General features: G+C 42.5%; 1 protein-coding gene across 2 annotated transcripts in view; it reads right to left on the bottom strand.

The window, feature by feature from the left end:
• Window positions 1-19,894, bottom strand: part of LOC136439620 (melanin-concentrating hormone receptor 1-like) — a 30,896-nt gene continuing 11,002 nt past the window's right edge. Inside the window, exons 1-5 of one of the 2 annotated variants that reach the window (XM_066435070.1) lie at window positions 14,891-15,267; window positions 2,632-2,819; window positions 2,007-2,414; window positions 774-929; window positions 1-554 (exon numbers count right to left, since the gene is read on the bottom strand). In XM_066435070.1, the coding sequence (XP_066291167.1) occupies window positions 153-554; window positions 774-929; window positions 2,007-2,414; window positions 2,632-2,778 (1,113 nt within the window). In that variant the 5' untranslated portion in view covers window positions 2,779-2,819; window positions 14,891-15,267 and the 3' untranslated portion in view covers window positions 1-152. Of the gene's footprint in view, window positions 555-773; window positions 930-2,006; window positions 2,415-2,631; window positions 2,820-14,890; window positions 15,268-19,894 lie in introns of those variants that run through there. The other variant, XM_066435071.1, reaches the window with a different exon arrangement.

Below are 19,894 nucleotides of genomic sequence, written 5' to 3'. Positions count from 1 at the left end.
ACACACACACACACGTTCCTGCAGACAGACTGTTATAGCCATAAGGCCATTCACATCAAAGATTTACGGCAGAATATTCCCTCGGTACTAAAATGCTCATGGTCAAGTACAAGCGGTTGCCGCTCAAACTGATTGACCAATTGTTGAGGCTTCTACATCTGTCCAGGAAGGTTCTTCATCTCCTGTGCGGGTTGTGAGATCGGGGTCCGCCCGGTGCGTAACCCCGTCCTGTTGTAGTTGTTGTCGTTGATGCCGGGCCCGTTGGCGCCAGCCGCGACCGCATTGACGTCATCGATGGGGTGGACCTGGGTGCCGCAGCAGCTTCCCCGGCACGACAGCGCCTCCATGGTGCGCTTGCGGAACTTGGAGCTGAACAGGACGTAGATGATGGGGTTGACGCAGCTGTTGGCGTAGCCCAGACCGATGCTGAAGAAGTAAGCCACCAGGAAGGCGTAGGTCGGACGGCCCATGTTGATGTTGATGAGCGCGACGACGTAGAAAGGCAGCCAGCAGACCACAAACATCACAACAACCAAGAGGACCATCTTGGCAACCTGTGCCAACGGAAAACAACCAACACCAACCAGTAACTACTAGGACAATAATAGAAACAATGCCGTACCGTTGATAAAGCGGTGGTTAAAGGTATCACGTTACTTTTTATCTAGAGTAAACCTCCCATATTACTCTGTAAAGTAGAATATGTTATTTGTGTGTTTGTTTGTTTGTTTGTTTCTTGGTTTGTTTTTTGGTTTGTTTTAACTTCCACATACCTTCTTGGTGCGTTTCTCAGCGTTGGATTCGGATGGCACAACAACAGTGGCGAGCTTGTGGAGAACCATCAGGTAGCAGACGGTGATGACAGTCAGGGGCAGGACAAACGCCAGGGTGAAGTGATACACCGTGAACCAGTACAGGTCTTTAGAATCCTGAAACAAGTATCAAACAATGAGTGTTAACCTATTTTGTCTGAACCGAGAATCTTTCCCATTGAATTCCTTTCTTGAAGGTTGGTAAGAAGTTGTTTTTTTAACGTTCATGTTGTGTCTGATAAGTGTGTCTGGTTTGCAAAGAGCAAACACTAATCTTAATGGACATCGGAAAGTCTTCTCCGGATGACATTTGGAGTCTGCTTCGTGACCCCCGCGAACAGTAGGCACATCTGTCAATACAAATTGGTCATTACGATGCAGCAACCGATCAAGGTTGAGTCGTACGTGTATTCGTTACATTAGTCTTTCATACTCATGCAACCTACGTTACGGGAATGTTAGTCTAGATTCATACGTTTAGTCTGTAAGGCCACCTTCCACTAGACGGCGATCGCGCTGCGACCTGCTGCGACTAAATTTGCGTAAACCTTGATTTGATAGTCGAAATATCATACAAAATATAAAAGTATGAAAGGAAATGAAACTAAACTTACAAAGCGTAAACAAATGTGATTCTTATCTATGGAATTCGTTGAGCTATCTGTCAAATTGTAGGTCGGAGCGCGGTCGCAACGAGGTCGCCGTCCTATAGTGAAAGGGCCCTGTCACACTTGTGCGTATATTCAAGTGCGTATGAGTTGCGCATCAACATTTCTTTGGTTTAAGTAAGGTTTGAGGGGAAGATGTTGTTTTTCACTTTGACCTACCGTTGTGCAGCCTGCTTATCGAACCAAAGAAATGACGTCTTCGGCTGCAAACTTAACCTAAGCCGAAAACATGTTAAAACGCAACTTCTGCGTTATAAGGCCCTGTCACACTTGTGCGTATATTCAAGTGCGTGTGGATTGCGCATTAACATTTTTTTGGGTTCAAGTAAGGTTTGCGGGGAAAAAAGTTGTTTTCTGCTTTGACCCTCCGTTGTGCAGTCTAGTGATCGAGCTTAAGAAATTACTTCTTCGGCTTCAAACTTAACCTAAACCAAAATCATGTTAATACGCGACTCATGCGGGCTTGTATATACGCACATGTGTGACAGGGGCTTAAATGGCGGTGTAAACACGATGGCCATTTCACCTTCGGGAACTGCATAACGCAAATCTGGCTGCCGTCTGGGTAGGTCTCCAGTTTAGAAAAGATCCAGACAGGCGCGATTGAGACCAGGGACGCCATCCAGATGCCGAAATTCGTGATGGCGGCAACTTTTCTGGTGCGGATGCCCAGCGAGCGGATGGGGTGCCCGATGGCGAGGTAACGGTCGATGCTCATACAGGCCAGGATGTAGACGCTGGCGAACTGGTTGTTGGCGTCGAGGGCGTAGATGATTTTGCACATGATGGCGCCGAACGGCCACTCGTCGGCGACGAACTGGTGCGCAAAGAAGGGCACGCCGAGGAGGAAGACCTCGTCCGCCAGCGCCATGTTGAAGATGAAGACGTCTGCCGTGTTGCGGAGTTTGGAGTAGCGTACCAAGACATACATGACCTGAAGATGGGAACATGATGTATCAGGCAATTATTACTATTGCTTGTAATGATTCTACATGTAATGATAGATCAAATCAAAGCTAGTAGCACCAACATTTGTACGTACTCCATCTTAGTTTTGAACAGGATTACACATCTTTGTAAATGCAGAGAAACAGACAATCAGTCAATTTGATATATAAATAGAATGGGGTAGAAATATGAAGAAAACTTACCAAAGTGTTTCCAAGAAGACCAACCACGCAGATAGAGTAGAGGACCACGGACATGGTAATCCTGATCGTGTTCAGGTGCCCCACGTTGTTGTTCCATATCTGCGATGCGTTCGTCGAAGAGTTAAACTCATCCTCTTCAACCTCCATCTTGTGTTTTTCTCAAGGATGTCTATTTTCAAACGTGAAACCTGAGTAGAATTCAAGAAATCTGTGTTAGATAATTACACTTTTAGTAATTCACGCGTTATTGCAAAAGGTGTAGGGTCAAGTCGAGCTGCTTTGTATTCAACAGTTTGGTACATTTTCAATAGAGGAAAGCGTCAGCGCTCATCGCAAGGAAGGCTGAACTTACGAAAAGCAGGGCGAGTGAGATAGAGCAATGACGTGAATTAGAATTGTGAAAAGGTGTTGTATATTCCTTTGGATCACTTTGATAGCAGCGTTGACTCCACAAGCGGTTGCTGAAAGTTAATCCATTCTGAAGACCACCTTGGAGCAACGTTATGAAATAAACCTTAGAATAAGTGCTGCACGTCCTCAGCAAGTTTAATGCGAAAGTTTTGCAGTATATAATCGTCCCTACGGGTAGAAAGGGCGCTCATTCAAGTAAGGCGTACATTTGTAATCATTATAATACTGCGTAGAGCTAGAGTTTATCCAGTCAGTAAATTTATCGTATCCTGTTCTGTGATATGTCTGCCGTAATCCATGATCGTGATTTAAGAAGCGGCGACTGGATTTTGACCTTAACGCCCAGGTTGAAATGGATATTTTGCTATTCACGCTTCGCTCAAAGCAAAGTATACTGCCACGAACCCATCAATCCTGCCTTCCGGATCTTTGAACCATGCCTTGGACGCGATCCAAGAATTCCTTGGGGCATTGAGGAATAATATCAAAACGACAGAAGTAATACCAGTTATCATTCCACCACCTTCTCTAAGGCAGGCTGAAACGTATGCCTCTAGCTATAGCAGTTTTCATCAAAAGGTACTCCTTTAAGTCGTACTTCAGTGATTTCCCGTCTCGGTTGGCTGATTCGAGAATCCTCCAGGGCGACGAGGGCGCCAAAGTTTCAAGGGAAGGTGAATCTCTCAGAGGAGAAGCCTTCTGGATTCTTCCTTCACATTCACAAGGTCAAGCTATTACACCCTTTGCCAATTTCTTCGACGAGCTTTAAGTTCCAGGGCATGGAACAAGTAATTAACTATCAGACACGTATCTCATGGACATCAACTTTAGGGTGTTTTCTTATTCACATCTTTTCTAACTTATTATGGCCTAAAGCCCTTCATACAAGTTATGCCCTGCTCAGTGACCTTCGGTCTCTTGTCGCTGATTTTTTTTCTGTGCAACGTTGCTATCGTTACGCAGGCAGGAATGGGCCAATGGCTGCATTTCGCCTCTGCGGAATACTAATCAAATTAAGTTCAATTTTAGTAGCAAACTCATGGCCTCAAGGTAACATACAAATAACGACAACGAAAAAAGGTAGTAAATGTCTGGTCTATAGATCTATATGATGTTTCTACGTACATTACTGTACTGGTAGTGTTGACTTCTTCTTCTTTGGAGACAGTGGCTACTGAAAGGTCAAATGTTTTTGATAGTAAACGGGTTTTGCGACTAGTAGAAATGTAATGTAGTCTTTTGGAGGTGAAAGCTGTGTCAGTAGAGTTCCCCGTTATATGAAATCATTTACATTCAAGGTGTACCTGATTGACATTCAGGATCATAACATACGGAAACAGACAAGCAGAAGGCTTTTGGGGCACACTGACAACTATTGAAGCTGCCATACTTGAACTCATGCTATTTATCCTGTAACTCACGTGTCCAGAATTCGAGCAGCATATTTCTCTGTTAGTCATGATCAGGGGAAGATGCAGCTCTCTTCACGACATTTGACTAAATATGTTGGTCAAATTCATTTGTATCTAGTTCCACAACTTTGTACGTACTATTATTGGCAAACCATGGAGAAGATAATAGATACTGCTCTTGAGAGTATGAATCTGTCAAGGGGGTCATTTGGTAGCATGAATGCAAAACAACATTTCCCTTATTACCGCAGCGGTTCAGTTGTTAATCTTGCTGGCGAAAAGGGTTCCTACGGACAGAAACTTCCACAAATGTAACATTAGAGAGGTATAAGTGGAATATGTTGACATTTAACTGCAAACGTCCAAAGAGCTAACTGCGTCATTCGTCCTTCCAGCAGGAATTCTGCACCTTTGAACATGTTTTGCCGGCTCACTCTTATGGTCCTTCTACAGCAGTCTAACTGTTCTCGAGACGTCGTGACTTCAACGCAAATGGGTAAGGTTCTCAGGGGAAATCTTTCAAACACAATAGCAGAACTGCTTCTCCGAGGTATCTGCATACATGGTACGCATGGGATCAACCTTTTAGTACCAGCCGTAGGAATGAATTCCCATAGGGTGACTAAGCTAAGTGTGTTCACCCTTGGCAATAATGGCTTTTAACACACGCTAATCGAACGTACAGTTTGGCAGAAAGCGGGGAGGTCAGTGACACTGACTCGGTAACGACAAGGTATTTCTCCATAACAAGCATAATATCTCAGCGTATAATGAAGACGTATGCGTCTGCAGATACGACAATCATATCCTGTACTGAAAAGTGTTCGTAAGACTAGCTGATGTTTTTAAGTCATCCAAACTGCTCTGTTCATAAGACTAGCTGATATTTTAAGCCATCCAAACCGCTCTGTTCATAAGACTAGCTGATATTTTTAAGCAATCCAAACCGCTCTCGAATGGCATAAATGGTGTAGCGACCATGTAGATTCCACCAGCCGTTTGGTTGCAGCAGGAGTTCTGCAACTACATGTATGTATAACTACTGCTCAGATTCGGAAGCGCTTTCGTAGATATCAGCCGTTTGGTTGCAGCAGAAGTTCTGCAACTACATGTATCTATAACTACTGCTCAGATTCGGAAGCTCTTTCGTAGATATCAGGTGCGTATCTCAAACACTATAAGTCTATACTGTGTCTGATCGATGCTGCTTACCTGATGACGGGAGAAGCATGTAGTCCTGATGCGAAGACTACATTTCTCTAAGGAACATCGTGTCTATTATGTATATCCTGTAGTGTAATGTCCATGAATGGCCGGTCCTCTATGGACACAGTAATGGTGTGTTTACCTGTTAGGTATCGGTACCAAAGATAGATGATAGTACCATTACGGGTCCTTACGGACAAGGGGATCCTTTTATAGAGCAGATAGGATTCAAAGCAGAGAAAATTGTCGGAAAAAGCTTTCATGAACATAGTCAGGATGTTCCGCAAAGTGCGCTCATATCTCTTGAGGTGTTAGAGTTTTAAGCCTACCAACAACTCTTTCCATACATCTAATCCTTGGCATATAAGAAGCCTTCGCATTGTTTGGAGGTATGCCTACCTTCAGGACAATTGATTCATATCACGACGATTCAACTGTCTTGAAGTTAGGCTTTAACAATTCGAAGGCTTCTAATCTGCCGAGGATTACAGTATATTGATTGAGATACGCGCCTGGCAATCTGTACTGCCATTCGATCTCCATGATCTGTATCAAGTCTAGAACGAATCCTGCCCGGCAGTGTCGTACATACACGGCCATGAATATAATTCTTTCGATCAGAGATCCAAACCTGAGATAAGATGAGGCTATTAGAGGCCATCTCGTCAGATAGGCAAGCCTGGCAGACGTCTATGACTATGCTTTCTGTTTGTCGTCAAGACGCTTTTCCAAAGCGGGGCCCGGCCGGGTAGTTTGCGGGATCGAAAAGTATGATAGAAAAGACAAGAAACACAACAACAACAACAAAACACAGTCGTGAGCATAATTGGTGTATGTTTTTGATATATGCTTTTATTTTTAATTCCTCGCTTTAGAATTGTGACCCTGGTATTAGGCAGAAAAGATACGCTTTGCATTTTACGTCTTCAGCCGTTGTTCTAGATGACCAAACCGCGGCGTGAGAATGTATGCCCAGGGAATAAACTAGAAAGCACAAAGTCTCATCGCAGAACCTCAACTATCAGGCTATTTGGCGGCTACAATCCTTTAAGCCTTGGGCGAAATGTACGTTAAGGTGAGCTGGGACGCTTGCCAATTGTAATCAGATATAAGATAGTAGAGTAAGATTGAGATTCAGTCAGAATGTTCCTTCAGGTGTGCTACACTTAGCTGGCTGATGGACTCAGGGCACAGGGAGTTGTAGTTGGTGAGGCAGGTAAGAAGTGCGGGTCAATATTTGATAAGGGAACCTCCAAGCAGATGTTTCACTGGTGGACAGCAACGGTTGGACAACGCCGTTTGGTAGAAAGTTGGCCAAAAATGTGTACCAGAGCACTCGGGGCGGGTGAAATTGTATGACGTTGTTGTACAGAGTATACTTTAAACACAATTTTCGTGTCGACTACATACAGTAATGCAGCAACCAAAATGACGGATATTGAGCGTTACTACACGAAGTTGGCAAGTAACGTTAAATGCTATGCTACACAGTTGCACATAGCCAGTGCTCTGGTAAATATTATCGACCATCTTTCTACTAAATGGCGCGGTTTAAATCCAGTGCACCCAAAATGGAGAACAATTCAGCACCGTGCCGTGGTTTCCTGGCGAAAAGAAGTTTGACGAGAGTGACGGCCTATAACCACTTACAGATACCCACCAGCATAGATCAACCTTAAAACTTGGTTACACTGTAACCAAGTTTAAGGTTGGTGCAACCTCTGATCAACATACATACATACATACATACATACAAACATACATACATGCATACATAACGTTACATACATACATGTTTCATACTCTTAACAAGTTGGAGCGCACACGTAGTTTAGCTTCCAAGTATTCTCTGTCATACATCATTTCAGTCAAGTCTTTTCCATTCAAACAAACAGGTTTCCGACTCGACCATGAAGTTTCTTTAATGTCAAGTAAGGACGGCCTCTCCTCAAGTGAAGAGTTTATATTCTGTGAGTCTTACCCGAAAGACCAACTTGAACAACGGCTCGATATTTCAGGCGAAACGTGACGTACGTCTGAATAATTCAGCCGAGAAAGCGGTCTGATTGGGATTGGAGGAAGGTCGTGTAAAGTGTCATTCCCGAGGGCACAACATCGAGGCATATCGGTGGTTTCGAACTCGGGACCTCTCGGTTCTGGGCGAAATGCCTTACAGATCGCGCCACATGATGCTACAATGGAGGCCATTAAAATTGAAAAACTGACATCTCAGCGGAAAGAACTGTTATTTCCTGTGGCATGTAGAAACGCGTGCTGTTGCCTGGTTTGGGTGAATGTAAATTTTAAAGAAGAAGCTATAAACATACTTCCAATTGGCCATTATTGTACAATAGGGTACCTTGTGTTAAGCAAGGGTGTTGAAAGTTCATCAATGACGCACGAACTTGCGATCTAAGGGGCAGTTTCAGCCATCGGGCGTCTGTAGTTAAACGAGATCAACCTGAAAAGTTGCCAAACGGCCTCATTTTGGCGGGAATTAATCGTCACATTCACGCGGACCTAAGAGCAGAGGCAAGACCGATGGCTGGGAATAAGGACAATAACACACTTCGCTAAATCTGAAGGGGAATGAATAGGCTGGAAAAGGTTTTTGGAAAATTGCTGCTGTCACTTCTAACACCAAATGTTGGACTCATCACGTCGTCTGAGTTAACTACATCCCCAAAGTGTCCTCTCGCAATCATGATGGATTCTAGTTTCTTACACCGAAGGTTTGTGAATCCGTCCTGTCATGGCCGGAGAGTGATGTAGCGACTTTGCAGGTATTCCATCTTGGAGATCAAAAGTGTTTCACTAAAATCGTATTTTTTTATCTATGGGCACAACGTTTGTCTCATCCTGGCAAACAGCATCATTCCTACAAACATATACAAATGTACTTGTATATTGCTTCCTCTGTCCCGACCCAGCCAGAGAAAATGTAAGCAAACTAAGAGGAAGTCTTAACTCACTCATCACTCAGGCTTTTCTTCCCCACTGGTGAAACATTAGGCCGCAATGATAGCATTCAACTTTGAATTTAAATGTAACGTTGTATATTCCGTGACCACTCTGCATCAGGGATTAAGGCTACCGCGCATTCGATGGATGTTAGGTCCTCAAATGTCAAATGATGTTCTCTGATCAGTTACAACCGTCAAACCTGACCGGGGAACCATCTGTAGTCACAACCCGCATTGAAACAGTTCCGTCCAATTTTACATAGTGAAGACCCTCTGCTAAGCAACTGTCTTACCTAACCAGAAACCACTTTTTTTGTTTTTTTTTTCACAAGGGGGCATTAACCCCAACCCAGTGACATCCAGCCCAGCAGCAGCCATGTTTGATTGAAGATTTTTACAGGCGGTAGCCTGGTAAACATCTTGTTGGTTTAGGTGTGTTTTACCAGCCGCAGTCCTGATATGCAATCGCATTTTCTGCCATTCTCTCTTTCCAGCCGGCCTTTCTAATTGCTGCCGTCCCATAGAGCGAAGTAATTGAAACCAACGAGTAAAAATTCCTATTACCATATATACATGTACCCACCATCCGATCAACAACCAATTTATCTGAAGCAACCACCTGGCCTCGGCAACCACTTTTCGCTCAGTCCCTTGACTCGTTGCCGACACCACGTTTGACCTTATTAGATTTGGTGCATGTGTTGATTTATGGCTTTGATCCGCAACTGTATAATAATTCATGGCACGGCCGTGTGGTTGCAGGCACATGACGCCCCAAAATGTCATTCAGTGTCAGAAGTCCTCATCATCTCCATGAAAAAAGACTTTTTCATGTGGATATTGTTTTGAGTGTGTCTGCGTGTGTTTATCGTGCGTGTATGTGTGTGTCTCCCGATGCTTAAAGTCGGCATCAGTGAATAACGTTTTGATGGATTGTAATGATATTTGGTATGTGGGTAGGTGTTGAGAGGAGAAAGGTCAAGGTTAATTTTGGGCCCCCTGGTATGTGTCACTGGAACTGCAATGGCGTATTTGTCAAAATCTTCTAAGGAGAATAACTGAAGAGAGGAGCAACAGATTTTCATGTTATTTTTGCAGTGTGTTATGCAGGACATCAGTCCATCATACTAGGTCGTGTAGTCTGTAATCTGTGTAGCTTGTAATTATGAGCTACCTTGTAACTCGATGTAGTTGATCGACAATCATCGCAGGAAATGTTCATAATTATGTCTTTGATACAGGCTCTAACATGTAAGACCAGATCACACCTATCAGGCACTAAACGGGTCAGCCCGTTCCCTAGGCCCTGAACATTAAAGGTAATCGACCACGTCTTTCATGTGTACTGAGCTTTTTTTGCACGATTCATCTTTAATACAGGCTATCATGTCGGAAAAAATATATGCATTAGACACAAAAAAAAGGTCAAACTGTCGACACAATTACGGAAAATTTGTGCAATTTGCCACGTGTTCAATGTGCATTGAGAAAGACATACTGGAGTAACCTTGTAGTAATATTCCCATCATGCCTCTGTCATGACATTTGTTTTAACCCATCTAAAACATTTGTTTTTAGCTCATGTAAAACGTAATCTCTCTGCAAAATTGAGAATATAAATGTGTCTGATTATCTTCGCCGAGTACTTGTACTCGGAGAAGATTATGTTTTCGGTTGAAAAATCTGTTAGGTGGGTCTCTATGTATGTCAGGAGCATAACTCAAGAAAGCTTCAATGAATCTTTAGGATTTTTGGTAGGTGTGTAGTGGTTGTGCAAAGGAAGGTCAAGTTCGAAAATGGTTCACCTTGCATTTTTCAACAGTACTGCAGCGGACTTTGCATTTTTTGTGTTTGTATGTAGGCAAAAAAAGTGACGGAAACGTTGATGGATCTTCATGATTTTTTGCAGGTGTGTAGATGTTGTGGAAACGGGGGTCAAGTTCAAAAATGGTTCCCCTGGTATTTTCCGTCGGTACTGCAGCGGGCTTTGTGTGGATGTGTATTTGTATGTCGCCAGCATAACTCGAGAAGCTGTTGATGGATCCGTATGATATTTAGTGGATGGGTAGGGTTTACAGAAAGGAAGGTCAAGTTTGATAATGGGCCTTCTAGCGGGTACCTAAGGTACTGCAGCGGAGCTTCAAAATTTAGGGGCATATTTTCTGAAAGTGCTATGGTCATGATTTTTGTGTGGTAGATAGTTCATGCCACAGAAAGTAAGTTCTGTAAATTTTGGCTCCCTAGCGGCTTGTTAAGAACTGCAGTGGGTGTTTTTGTTTCGACATTCGGACATGAATAACTTGAGAAGGGGTCGACAGATCGTCGTGATGTTTTGGTATGTAGAGAGCTCAGATGGTGATTTACATTATCAATGACTAATTATGCAAAGCAGGAGCTAATTTGCATAATTAGTAAGGAAAATTTGTTAACCCACTGCATTTCAATGGGACATGGGACAGTATCAGGTCATGTAAACAAATGGCCTTGCATAAACGTACATGTAGGTCAAATAAATAAACTATTCTCCAAGAAGAGGTGTGTGTCCTGCTGTTTTTTTTTCAACACGGTTGGCGACATAACGAAATGGGGACAAAATAGATAGCCTGACTAAAAACGCCTAAAAACGCGACAGATTTATTCTAGTCATATGTATTGACTGTACTATTTCATCATCACTTTCAACTTTCAACACTGCAATATCGAACCTTTGTGGCCCATATAATATCAACATACTTTTCATGACCAGTTATAACATATATCAGCACACTCTACACATATACTAGTCCTGTACCACCAAATGATTTTAAACCCTATCTAGACTGGACTCATTCGCCCAATCATAACTTCCAAATGGTATGATGCATGATCAAATTTGCAGGGGGTGATAAGCACGTAAATATTAATCACTCTCCATGATAAGCCTTGATTATTTGGCGAAGATAATGTGTTCGTGGAACTCTAGTTAGATTTGATTTGATTTATTCATTTTGCACATACACATGTCAATATACAAGAACAATAAAAGGAAATTAAACGTGCATGGGGAGGAAAATTAGGATCTCCTTCGCTTAATACTAGTTGTACATTAAAATACAACAATCAAATAGCAATCGTAACAAATCATCGTGTTGTAGAGTAACTGCTCAAGTCTAATTAATGGAACCCAAACTACCAGAAATGAGTATCTGTCGTGACAACTTCTATCTACCATAAGCATAATCTCTCACGTATCTTTTATTTATTTATCTATTGGTTCAGCATGTACATGCAAGGGTTGCCCAACTAGCCGCAGGCTATTACTAAGGGCAAACCCGTGTGCGGCCATAGGACTGTAGGTTTTGAACCACTCACACCGGGAAGGACCCCTACTCTTTTCGATAAGAGCGGTGAGTTCTTTAACGTGCTCGAGGTGTGGCTCTCCTCAAACACGGGACCTCAATTTAACGTCCTATCCTAACCGAAGCTAGGTACTCATTTACACCTGGGTGAAGTGAGGAAAGTCGTGTAAAGAGCCTTTCCCAAGGGCACAACATCGGGGCATATCGGCGGTTTCGAACCCGGGATCTCTCGGTTGTGGGCGAAACACCCTACCGATTGCGCCACACGATGCCACTAATCACGTATCTTTCCGAAGTTATCACCTCCAGTCTAGCGCTCGTACCGTGACGGTGCTTCATCACCCTCTCAAACAACAGGTGGGCGGAATTGGTAGCTGTGTGCAAAACCGTAAAACACACACGTATACAGATTACCCTTATTGCACAGAGGGGAGCTGTGAAGATTGTAATTGTAAACTTAATGCCTGTGGCCCCTAAGGATACCTAGGTGCACTGACACGAATGTCAGTAGTTTTCTTAGTGCAGAATGCATGCTCTTGTTCTTGTACTTGTTGTACTGGACAACTCCCCTTTAGTTGGGGAAAACGTCCAGGGGTAGTTGTGTTTCCTCAGGTGGTCTGCGACCTCCCCTCTGAACTTTTCCACCTCTAGTTCCTATCTTACTGAGTATGGCAATGAGTTCCAATCTCTGGCAGTTCGTGGAGAATAGGAGAATCTGTAGCAGTCCTTGTGGAAGGGGATTGGTTTAAACGAGTTTGGATGGTTGTGGCGAGATTGGCGAGGGTTTAGTTGCAAGTATGTATCCACCGGCAGGGCCAGGAGGCCCTGTCTCGCTTTTTGTAGTATTGTGAGTCGATTGTTAGTTGTTATAAGAATTATAGAAATGGTGTCAGTCTTTTTATGAATTATGTAAATAGTACTGCAGTCAACGTTAACAATGAATTCATAACGAACTCGTAATCCCTAAATTGGAAAAGCAGTATGGGGTCTGATAAACCTGTCTATGAATACAAATTGTTTCTCCCAGTTAAGGACATTCACTTTTGATAGCAGAGAGGGTTTTGTGAGTTCACCAAGGACCCCATTGCGCACATGTACCCGCAGAATGTCATAGATGTGTCTTTGTAAATCACAGTGATGTATTTCTCCCTTGCTCACTACAAAGGGCTCATTAAAAACTCCTTCAGATGAAAAGTGATCTTCGAATTGATGTATCATTTCCATTCAAGCCCGAGTTCCTCTTAAGAGTACTACCTTGACTCCACGAAACAGATCCCTTAGCAGGCAATTCTATCCAGAGAAGAGATGAATACAAATTAAAAGGACTGATGTTCACATCCAATCAACGTCACTGGTGGATCGGAAAGGGTTATCTAGCTTAATGTTGTAGATGGCACATCTTAGTAATTGGTGTTACAGGGGCGTAAATGTTAATAATGGAAGCTTGTGGTTCATATGGCATGCAATAAGAGTTAATCAATGACGGTTGTGAGAGAGCCTGTGATGGGAAATCATCTGTATTGCATGGAAGAACCATCTCTTCAAAACACTCCCGTATCTTAGATAATTTAGTTTGATCTATCTGCAGCAAAAGTGGAATATTCTGTCCAATTTTTATTTTTCCAATGATATCCTTTTCCTCGAGCTCCGAGAAACTCAATTCAAAGTACATCATTTGCGTCACTTAACTGTCTGGCATTACAACGTTTGACAAGTATTACTGGTTTGTAACAGGATTGGAAAGAAACAGGCAACGCTTAGCATGCTAGATGTAAAGTCAAGTATCAAGTTCACGCAGATGCTTTACAAAATCCATGCATCAAGTGTTAAGCCGATATACCTTTGCAGTTTTTAAGAAATATATTTTTGAAAATAATGATTTCCGCCTTTGCCACGGCTATAGGAGGTATTTTATCTACATCTTTTCAATACGTTGAATAAGGAATCCACTGGAGAATGGGGGGAGGCTCACTGGGGGGAATGGTTTTGTATTGGGATACACGACGTCTGCTTGTAAAAGTAACTGAAAGATTATCGTTCTCAATGTTCCGGCTGATAGAAGAAAAGTTCAGGCTCTAAAGAAGCGGAAATGGTCGTGTAAGCGTGTGATTATTTTTGGAATGCAATAAAGATCCATCACTAAAAGTCGAATAAATAAACGTTAAGGGAAATCATTTGTATTTCCTAGAGAATTGTACAACTACGTCTGGGGCATAGTAATCATGACAGAGACATGGCTTACATGTAAGCGTTACTGGTGCGCTAATATGTGAAATTGGACAAGCTAGTTGTAATGATTTTCAGGCTAACACATCGATGTGAGCCTCAAACGTGGTTACTGTTTTATCGAATCTGGCCCGGGTAAAGGCGGCCCAATGGAAGACTACACGGGCGTCTGCCAAAGACAAGTCCGTTATTCTTCATCATTCTATGATCCCAAGTAAGGGTGTATTACCGGTGTAATATCAATAGCGACTGAGAACCCTGTGAATGATTCACTTCCATCATAGCCTACACTTGTATTGGAAACAGAAACGATGCTGCAAAAAGAGACTCAAGCGAGATATGGTACTTTTCGCCGCTGTTTCTGGCGGAAGGCAGGAATTTTCCTAAGTGCTACTGCCATCCGTAGCTCGAGCATGGGAAGCACAAACCAAGAAAGGGAGCATTGAAGTGCGGGGAGCAAAAACTGACAGCCCAGCTGCTAACCTGAGGACTGGGGCTATGCATAGAAAAAAAAACACGATCAGACAGTCGACAATATATGAACATAATCTACAAAATATGTACCTCTCAACTGACGTAGTTGCTCATTCTGAAGCAAGATGAAATGTTTTCGCCGCGCTGAAAGATTTAGGACAATACCCTAAGCATACGAAATGGTAATGGTCTTGATCACCGCTTGTAGAGACTTAAGTTGGAACCTTACCTCAAACTGCGTCGCTCATTGCCCCACACTGCGTCTCAGAAACGGTAAAGATCTAGAGATTTACCACACTGATCAGTCTAAACGTCTCATCACTCAGTGCAAACCTATCCAGTGAGAAGTTGGTCGCGCACAACGCAGAAAAAGAGCTGGGCGGAAGTTAACCTGCGAAGCTGGGGGTGTTTTCCCATTAACATCATTCACTGACATCCCGTCACCTTCTGGCATTCCTTATGATGCCCGTCTTACATGTATTAAACGCGCCAATCAACACGCCTCACGTCAGAGGATACTCTAGATGGTTCCCTACTGCGACTTCCGAAGCGTGGAACAGAATGATGAATGGGAACATGGCAAGCGGCGCGGATGAAGTCAGAGCATGTTTTCCACCGGGGGCCTCAGCGCGATTTGCGACTTGTTGATCATACAATTCAAATCACTGCAACGTCTAAGCGTATCGCAGTCTTGGTTGCAGGCATTTGAATTTAGGGCCGATGATTTAGGGGCACTTTACTTTGGTATTCAAACGTCTTGCGCAGAACAGGGATCCTGTATGCCATATTTTAAAGCATTTCTTATGGAACCAAAGACACAGAAGTAAACATCACATTATAAGATATCCATGCAAAAGACATAACGTTACATGTAGGAAAAACTTTATTGTATTACAAAGTTGTGCACTAAGGACTACAGTCTGACCAAGGAGACCACTCAGGGACCGATAAAATCTAGTCTATGTGGACAGGTGGTCACTATAGACAGGATTCTTAATGCTTACCTTAGGGACCACCAAAAAGTGGTGCCATTTGCGAGGCGGTCCTTGTGTAGAAGTGGTCACTCAGTGTACAGGTATGACTGCATTGACTTGCAAGTACTAGTACGTAGTGCAACGTTAACTGCACACATCGGGAACATGTACATGTTGTGAAGTTACGCAACTTGCAATTTACTATAAAATTTATTGCACACGAGTCCCTGGATTGATGTAATTGAGCACATAGATCCTAAAAATCCCATGCCCAAGGATGTATGTATCCAATTACATTTACCCCGGTGCTTTGAACAAAAACTTGGCAATGTGATGGATTTTCAACAGCTTGCCGGCTATTCCCTCGTGGATCGAGACCTTTTTAAGGTGAACATCATCCATCATTTATCGTCTTAGTACTCACGTCACACAGCAAATTCGATCCTCCGGCGACTTTTTCGGCTGTAGCAAGCCCGGTTCTCTCTTGATCATCGCCGGGGCGATATATAGGGATGTTCACAGGCCACCGAGTCCCGTTAAGTATGATAGATTTTCAGGCCAAAAATACGGGCGACCCTCTGTGGATTTTAAAACCTCATGGCGATCAACGAATACTATCGACCTCATCGACTGCATGTGTGACAGGGGCTTTAGGAGTAAAAATAATCCAAGTTCCCTCATGTATTTCAGTGCAACTTTAAGAATGATCTTGGCGTTGATTGAAAACAACGTTAGCTAGACCCCCCCCCCCATCTGCTTGTGCGATCGTTAACCTGCCATCGAGATTAGCGATGAATTTTTTAGGTTCAAAGTTTAATTTTATCATTGTGCAAATTGTTTTGTTTTTATGATCACACACACATGTATACACAGAGCCTTTGTCTGGTGACATCATAGGGAGACAATGTTATAGATTCCTGACGCAGCATACTGTTATCAACGTAATGTTTACAAGCTATTAGAGTATTAGTATGCACAATTTCAGTGGATTTACTCTTGAACATAAACGCAGATTAGTTCCTTCCAATTGTTGGATATTAGCAATAGCTAATGCATTGTACAGGTTGCCATACATTGTACATGTTACAACTGTCGCACAATAGAATTCTTCTTTGAGCACGTGAATCCCCTCCCACATATATTCTGATCACGGAGAAATGGTTCCAAAACAGCATAATCCCCCCCCCCCCCCCAGCCATGGATTATTATCAACCACCGGTGATTGTTTCCTTTCATCCAATAAGCACGCCTTTATTCGAGCAGATTTAATTATCATAAAGAACGGCGACGTTCACACAACCAGAATAGCACAGTGATAGATTTTCATTCAGAAGTAAATCAAACTACTTTTTATTACTTTTACTGCCTTCATTTGCCAACTATTTGCCAGCGCAATAGATTTAAATCTTCTGCTGGCAAAATGTAATGGTCGTTCCTGTAAACTCGGTGGGTTGTAAAATGGTGGAAAAACTAACCGCATGCTTATAAATGCCTAGCATGACAGCGCTATGCTTAATTCTCAACCAAGAAAGAACTTGGCATTAAGTAATGTTTTCTTGGTGTTGTTTTCAAAAGTGCACATCTCTAGTTGTCTTTGTCTGATTGATTTTATAAAACTTTACTTCGACTTTTGCTAACATCATACCCCAAATTCTCCCATACACCTTGATCACGCATACACCATCTACCGCACATGATAACATCAAATGGATGAATTAATGCACATTTTGTTATCTATGCGAGTGAAGCCGCCATGAAATTGGAGTTATTAGATAGTTGACAATTTTTATAGGCGGGTGTGATGGTAATATCGTGTGAAATATGAAAACTTCTGTCGGTGATAATTGCGTTGCTAGGAGATTGATTGTGTTGCTGGAGCGCTGGCTGTGATGATTACAGTATTCAGGAACAGTACTAGCAACCATGCGTTCGTCCTCCTGGGGTTTCTAAACAAGATAGCGTCGGTGGAGAGCTTCTGAAGACCCGAAAATCATCAGTAATTGTGATTCCCTCTGAAGGGATTTGAAACGTGAGATCAAACATCTAGGGAAAGCATGCGGCGTGGCTTTGAACACAGATGATGATTCGTAGTCGCCAATCCCCAGTAGAACCAACGTCCTTGTTGCTCGCGGGGGAGTTGGTATCATCAGCAGTTTCCTGTCTCAACAAAGAGCTAATCTCACGGTGCATAAAGGCTATTAATTATACTGTTACCGGCGCGGCGTGATCTCCTGTTTTCAAGGCATAGAGTTTTCAATACGTTTGACACAAAGCCAACTGCGACGGAACGAAAGCTAGGTCATCAGATTGCGTTCTTGTAGAGCGGTGGACTTGAATTAGTAATGGTGAACATATCTGTATTGGTTGACCATTTTTCAAACATTTCCAACAATTACTGAACGGAACAACGATGATAAAATGATTTCGGACCATAGTCCATCAAAAAAGTAAGGTCAATAGTGTGCATTGTACACTGTCAGATAGTATTTAGAATTATGTTTAAGGACCCAAAGCATGAGGACATCACATCAATGGAATATATTTGGGGGAGAATATTAGATTCTAAGATGCCTTTATAATTTTGATGACCTGTATTATTGTACACTCGTACGATGTTTTTAGACATATGGGGAAGGACTCTTATAGACCATATTAGTCTCAAATTTCCCCAGCACAATCTTAATGTACTTTGCTTAGTTGTATATATGTATTGTTTTTACTTGTGCGAAATAAAGGATACAAAACATAATCTTTGGCACCGTTGGTGTAAATAATAAAGTGTTCTTCCGTTATTTGGTTAAATGGGGTATGGAAGGCTTAATTAAGATTATATCGATTTTGAATTTTGGCGTAATGAAATAAAATCGAGATCACAGCTTATGATTTACTATTATGTGGTTTTAGAGGATTGCAGATACAGTATCATGATATATGAAACAGATTATCATCGGAGATATGGAATAAGCATAAATGTTTGGGCTGATAACGTAAGTCAATAGTAAGAGCTCCTTCGGCCGTTATTCACGCGTTCATTGACTTTTGGGGATGGAATAGTATATTTCATCAACGTTTGTTTGCAGTTAACGTGTCGAGTAGAGAAAATATCCGCTATAACACCCAAAAGTACCTCATTAATCTTTGCCAATAAACACAATTGCTTATTTCAAGCTTTCAATTGAGACGTTTCCTTCTTAACACACCTTAAACTAGAAATTTCTCGCTCAAAATTATCAGCAATTTCCCACTGGTGATATTTCTGATTTAGTCACTTTGTGTTTGACTGGCTTTTTATGGAAATGAATATTCACGCTAGAAATGCCCTAATACTGGAGTCGTTCGTTCCTAATCGTTGCCTTTCTTCATTTCTATAAAACGCTGTGCGCAGCTGGCGCCGAGTTCCGTAATATCTGTTGAGTGCTCTCAATTTTCTTACTTAAATTTGCAGGTCCTAACTTCGTATATGAAGGGTAAGGTCGGCACTTTTGCGATCATTGAGGTGTAGCACCCTGGTCAGCGCCTGCCGAGGATTGAACAGTTCAGTGGACAAAACGTGCGAGACCTAAACACGCGTTTCAACATGCCCTTTCCACCTAAAAGCATCGGCTGGGAACTGACCCGTTGCTCCTTTTCGTGTTACTTGCCCGCCAAACAGCATGCACGGTTCAAAGCTTCTCTCTCTCTGCATTCGTCCATTTAAAAACGGCCTTTGCGGAGTTATACAATACATATAAAAGAGTATAAAACATTTTATCTGGTCTAGATTGCCAATAATCTCACGTAATAAAAGAAAGCTCTGGAAACAATCTTTAAGAGGGGAGCGGGTGTAGAGGGATGATGTCAAACCCTATTGTCATTCACAAGACGGCGCGCCACCCCCGCCTGCACCACTGGAACACCGCTGCCGGGCTGGACTGTACGTAATACTGGATAGCAGCAATACTGATCTTAGATACCATGCAAAAGATTATACGATAGGCACATATTCCCACAAGCCCTCTCATTAAAGAATTATACGTTGATAACCCCCTCATTTTATTACAACCCCGACCCAAGACAAATGCAACTCTAAACCCTCTTGAATCCCCTGGTGGTTTACAGTCGATGCACAGTAATCATGTGCCGTGAGCAGCCGTTTTCAGTTCTCCGCAGTATGCTTGAAATCCACACATAAGACAGAAGAAAACTTCGAGGGAAGAAAAGGTTTAACCCTTGATAATATATAGCCGGGATAACCGTCATTCAGCGTAACACACCATTCA

This window comes from Branchiostoma lanceolatum, chromosome 8 (assembly GCF_035083965.1).
Source record: "Branchiostoma lanceolatum isolate klBraLanc5 chromosome 8, klBraLanc5.hap2, whole genome shotgun sequence".
Taxonomy (NCBI): Eukaryota; Metazoa; Chordata; class Leptocardii; order Amphioxiformes; family Branchiostomatidae; genus Branchiostoma; species Branchiostoma lanceolatum.
This window is presented reverse-complemented; position numbering and strand designations above follow the sequence as displayed.